This window comes from Mustela nigripes, chromosome 6 (assembly GCF_022355385.1).
Source record: "Mustela nigripes isolate SB6536 chromosome 6, MUSNIG.SB6536, whole genome shotgun sequence".
Taxonomy (NCBI): domain Eukaryota; kingdom Metazoa; phylum Chordata; class Mammalia; order Carnivora; family Mustelidae; genus Mustela; species Mustela nigripes.
The window spans coordinates 35,594,716-35,600,108 of record NC_081562.1 but is presented as its reverse complement, the minus strand read 5'-3'; the positions used below and the strand labels follow the sequence as shown (position 1 = coordinate 35,600,108).

General features: G+C 35.2%; 1 protein-coding gene across 1 annotated transcript; it reads left to right on the top strand.

Annotated features, from left to right (window-relative positions):
• Positions 1 to 4,458: 4,458 nt before the first annotated feature.
• LOC132020544 (ubiquitin-conjugating enzyme E2 L3) lies at positions 4,459 to 5,141 on the top strand. Its single transcript, XM_059404680.1, has one exon. It carries the CDS (start codon positions 4,471 to 4,473, stop codon positions 4,933 to 4,935), a length of 465 nt encoding a protein of 154 aa, XP_059260663.1. The 5' UTR covers positions 4,459 to 4,470; the 3' UTR covers positions 4,936 to 5,141.
• Positions 5,142 to 5,393: the final 252 nt, after the last annotated feature.

The window sequence follows — 5,393 nt, the reverse complement described above, 5'->3', positions numbered from 1 at the left end:
AAACGTTTTAAAAATAAGATTATTTATTTATTTGAGAGAGTGAGAGAGCATGAGCAGGCATGGGGAGGGGCAGTGGGAGAAGCAGACTCCTCTCTGAGCAGGGAGCCTGATATAGGACTCCCAAGCTCCTGGGATCATGACTTGAGCCAAAGGCAGTTGCTTAGCTGACTGAGCCACCCAGGTAACAAATAGCAATTTAACTTTGATTATATATGAAAAGGTTACCCTTTTACTCCCCTGCCCCCATTTTTATATTTTTATGTCAGAATTTACTTATTTTTATATTATGTGTTCATTAACAAATTATTATATCTATAGTTATTTTTAATAAAGAAATTTTGTTCTTATAAAGGATTTGCTCCTTTAGCCTTTATACTAGAATTATGTGTTTAATATACCATCATATTATAGTTTTAAAGTATTCTGAATTTTTTTTTAAGGTTTTATTTATTTGACAGACAGAGATCACAAGTAGGCAGAGAGGCAGGCAGAGAGAAAGGGAAGCAGGCTCCCTGCTGAGCAGAGAGCCTGATGTGGGGCTCGATCCCAGGACCCTGGGACCATAACCTGAGCTGAAGGCAGAGGCTTTAACCCACTGAGCCACCCAGGCACCCCTAGAGATTTTGAATTTGACTATGTACTTACTTTTAGCAGTTATATATTTTTTTGAAGATTTTGATATAGAGAGAGAAAGAGAAAGAGAGAGTATGAGAAGGGAGAGGGTCAGAGGGAGAAGCAGACTCCCTGTGGAGCTGGGAGCCCAATGTGGGACTTGATTCCGGGACTCTGGAATCATGACCTGAGCTGAAGACAATTGCTTCAGCTGAGCCACCCATATATTTCCATTTTTAAAGTTATTAGCACCTTTTAGTTTTAGCTGAAGAATTCCTTTCAATATTTCTTATAAAGAAAGTCTAGTATTGATGATCTTCACCAGCTTTTATATATCTGAAAGTCTTTATCTCTCCTTCATTTCTGAAGGACAACCATGCTGGATAACATATTCTTGATTGATCATTTTTTTCTTTTAGCTCTTTATTTATTTATTTTAAAAAGATTTTATTTATTTATTTGACAGAGATCACAAGTAGGCAGAGAGGCGGGCAGAGGGAGAGGGGGAAGCAGGCTCCCTACTGAGCAGAGAGCCTGATGTGGGGCTCAGTCCTAGAACCCTGAGATTGTGACCTGAGCGGAAGGCAGAGGATCAACCCACTGAGCCACCCAGGTGCCCCTCTTTTAGCTCTTTAAATGTATCATTCCATTCTTTCCTGGCCTGTAAGTTTTCTGCTAAGAAATTTGCTGAAAACCTTGTCAGTTATAAACTGCTTTACTCTTGTTGCTTTAAGATACTTAAAAAACAAAAACAAAACAAAACAAAATAAAAAAAAAAAACTTTTGCTATTTAACAATTTTATTATAATATGTTTTGGAGAAAATCTCTTTGAGTTTGTTTGGTGAACTATGAACTTAATAAATGTGGATACCCAAATTATCTCTCTAATTTGGGAAGTTTTCAGCCATTATTTCTTTAAATAAACTTGCTGTTCCCTTCTCCTCTTCTATAGGACTGCAATAATTAGAAGATTGTTTCTTTTAATGGAATTCCATAGATTACATAGATTTTCTTAATTCTTTTTCATTCTTTTACTGTTGTTCTCTTCAAACTAGGTAATTTGAAGGCCCTGTCTTCTGAACTGTAGATTCTTTCTTTAACTAGATTCCTGCTGCTATGAATGCTTTATTTCATTTTTAAATTTCATCCATTGTATTCTTTAGTTCCATAATTTGTTTGGTTCTATTTTGTGATTTCTATATCCTTGTTAAACTTCTAATTTTTCTGATTGCCTTGAAATGCTTTCTGTGTTTTCTGATAGCCCATTCAGCTTTAGATTTTTAAAATTCCAGCATTTTGAATTCTTTATCAGGTCAATTGCAGATCTTCATGGTTTTGGTGTTGGTTCCTGGAAGATGATAGTGAATGTTTGGTGGTGTCATGTTTCCTTGATTCTTATATTCCTTGAAGTCTTGAATTTTTGTCTTTACATTTGAAGTAGCAGTCATCTCTTCTACTTTTACTAACTGACTTTTGAGGAGAAATAATTTCCATTAGCTCTGGTAGGGTTTTGGCAGCTTTCTTAGACCTGCCTCATGCTCTTTGCTCCCTCTTGTGGCAAAATTCTTCAGTTTTATATGCCTTTGTTAATCCTGTAGTGTACCAGGCTGGGTGCTGACAGCCTTTCTTTTGATTTCCCAAGAGCAGAGGTAAAACTCAAGCTTGTCATCTCTCCCTGGCCCACAGATTCTGGCTAACCTTCTCCATGTGCTCATTAGCTGTCTGTCAATGCTTGCTATTATTGCTGTTGAAAGCATGAACCAGGGAGCTGGCTCCATGGTGTGGGGGAGTGAAGTATACAGATTACTAGTGCTGTCCATTGGCCAGTTGGGGGAATATCTGTGTGATGCATCCCTAGCTATTGCAACTATGCTTCTTGATAGAGTCCTTGATGTGAATTAGCAGGATCCATGCCCCTTTAAAGGGCTCACTTGACAAATAGTGAAACTGATACTGGAAATGAGGAGTTGCCTAAACCAAAAGCCAAAAGTATGTATCACTTCTTTTATTGTTGACTAGGGAAGAAGCAGAGATCTAGAGAAGGAGTAACCAGTGTTTCCAATGGTATTTCATAAAATGCACAATGGATAACTTGGAAGACATACAATGGCATAATAAAATTGAGGTTTTACATGAACGCTTTTGAAGAAGCATGTTCCTAGTGTGAGTTAGTTGTTATTTGTCAGCTGCATTTAAAAAGCTGCATTTCTGTGAAAAAGACATGAGTTCATAAGAGAATTTTTTTTTTTTTTTAAGAAAGGATGGAGAAATAGAGAACTTCTGAGACTTATAGATTGGACAACAAAACTTTTTTTCTATAATACTTAAAAGAAAATATTGATAACTTATAAAAACTACAACATCTATTTAGTATTGAGTTTAAGACAGTCACAAGCAAAGAAAAAAATCATGGGGAGTCCATCCTACTTTTTATTAAATATTTTGAATAAATTAATGTGGCCTCCAGAAATAGTCTCTGAATTAGGCAAAACAGCTCTGTAAAAGAGAATAAGAATTGTCTCACAGAAGCCTATATAAAGTAACTAATTAAGCTGAGAGAGAGAAGGCATATTTCAAAAGGAATTGTAAGTGTATCTATTGGTATAGGGATCTTAAGAATCAGACAGATACTAAGTCAAGTTTTGGAGAGTTTTATGGCCAAAAGCAATATCAGCCTGAATTAAAACCTGAGGTGTTAAATAGCTTTTTATTAAAGTTTATGATAAAAGTGGCAGTCCTATCCGGAAGACAAAACAATTCTAAATGTGTATGAACCTAATAACCGAGGTAAAAAATACATGAAGGAAAAGTTGAAAGAACTAAGGGGACAGAGAGGAAAATTGACAAACATATTTGGAGAACCAATTAACTCTCTTTTAGGTAACTGGTTGAACAGTAAACACAAAATCAGATTGGTGTAGAAGATATGAACAATACCATCAACCAACTTGATGCAATTTACATTTACAAACTCTATTAACAATGGCATAATATACATTCTTTTAGATTATACAGGGGACATTAACCAAGATAAAACATATGCCAGAGAACAAGATCACTCTGTATAAGTCAATCCATTGAAATGTTACAGAATATATCTTTTAACCCAATGGAATAAGATTAGATTTAAATTTTAAATTAAAAAAAATCTCAAATATTTGAAAAGAAAATATATTTCTAAGTAATCCATGTATTAAAGCAGAAATCGTCAGAAATATTAGCATATAAATCACATCGCACTTAACAGTAAAAAAAAAAAAGTTGAAGTTCATGGAATGCAACTAAATCAGTACTTGGAGGAAATTCATAACTTTTAACACCTTTCTTGGAAAATGAAAGAAACTAAAAATGAAAGATCTTTGTATACATATTAGAAGCCAGAAAAAAAAGTTAGTTCAGTGTAAAATAAATAAATAAATAAATAATAGAATCAGATATCAATAGTATAGAAATCATATAAACAATAGAGAATATTTATAAAGCAAAATTTGATTGTTAGAAAATGCTATTAAACTTGATTAAACCATAATAAATGAAGAGAAAAAAGATATAACACAAATGAGGAATACCAAGGAAGAAAGGACAAACATGACTATAGCTCCTATAGATAAAAGATAGTCAGAGAATAGAAGGAACAACTTTATGGCAGTAAGTTTGATGTTTGATAAAATGAACACATTCTTGAAGAATACAGCTTGCTAAAACTGAACCGAGTATTGAAATGTCCTCAAACTTATTACAGAAATTAAAGTTTTATTAAATAACTTTTTTGCAACATAGAAAACTTCAGTTTAGATATCTTTGCCAGTTAATTTTATGAGGCATTTAAGAAAGACATACACCAGACCAGATCCAAGATGGCGGCCAGCAGGAGGCTGATGAAGGAGCTTGAAGAAATCCGCAAATGTGGAATGAAAAACTTCCGTAACATCCAGGTTGATGAAGCTAATTTATTGACTTGGCAAGGGCTTATTGTTCCTGACAACCCTCCATATGATAAGGGGGCCTTCAGAATCGAAATCAACTTTCCAGCAGAGTACCCATTCAAACCACCGAAGATCACATTTAAAACAAAGATCTATCACCCAAACATCGATGAAAAGGGGCAGGTCTGTCTGCCAGTAATTAGTGCTGAAAACTGGAAGCCAGCAACCAAAACCGACCAAGTAATCCAGTCCCTCATAGCACTGGTGAACGACCCCCAGCCCGAGCACCCACTTCGGGCTGACCTAGCTGAAGAATACTCTAAGGACCGTAAAAAATTCTGTAAGAACGCTGAAGAGTTTACAAAGAAATACGGGGAGAAGCGACCTGTGGACTAAACTCTGCCGCGACCGATTCCAGCGAGTGTGAGCGGAGACCCTGAACAGCGCATTCAGACACCCCGCAAAGCAGGACTCTGTGGAAAATTGACACGTGCCGCCGCCTGGCGTTTGCTTGTGGCAGTTACTAACTTTCTACAGTTTTCTTAATCAAAAGTGGTCTAGGTAACCTGTAAAGAAAGGATTAAAAATTTAAGATGTTCTAAAAAAAAAAAAAAAGAAAGACATACACCAATGTTACTAAACTTTTTCAGAAAATAGAGAAGTAGGGAATTCTTTCCAACTTATCTAATTAGGCCAATAGATTCCTGAGACCAGTACTAATAAAGACATTATAAGAAAAGAAAATTATAGACAGTATTTCTCATGAACATGGAAGCAAAAGCCCTTAAGAATATAATGAAAAATTAAATTAGCAATACATAAAAATGATAGTATTTTATAACTAATTTGAGTCA

What these genes read in the sequence shown, in the direction of transcription:
- LOC132020544 (XM_059404680.1), top strand. Translation starts at nt 4,471, where the DNA reads ATGGCGGCCAGCAGGAGGCTGATGAAGGAGCTTGAAGAAATCCGCAAA.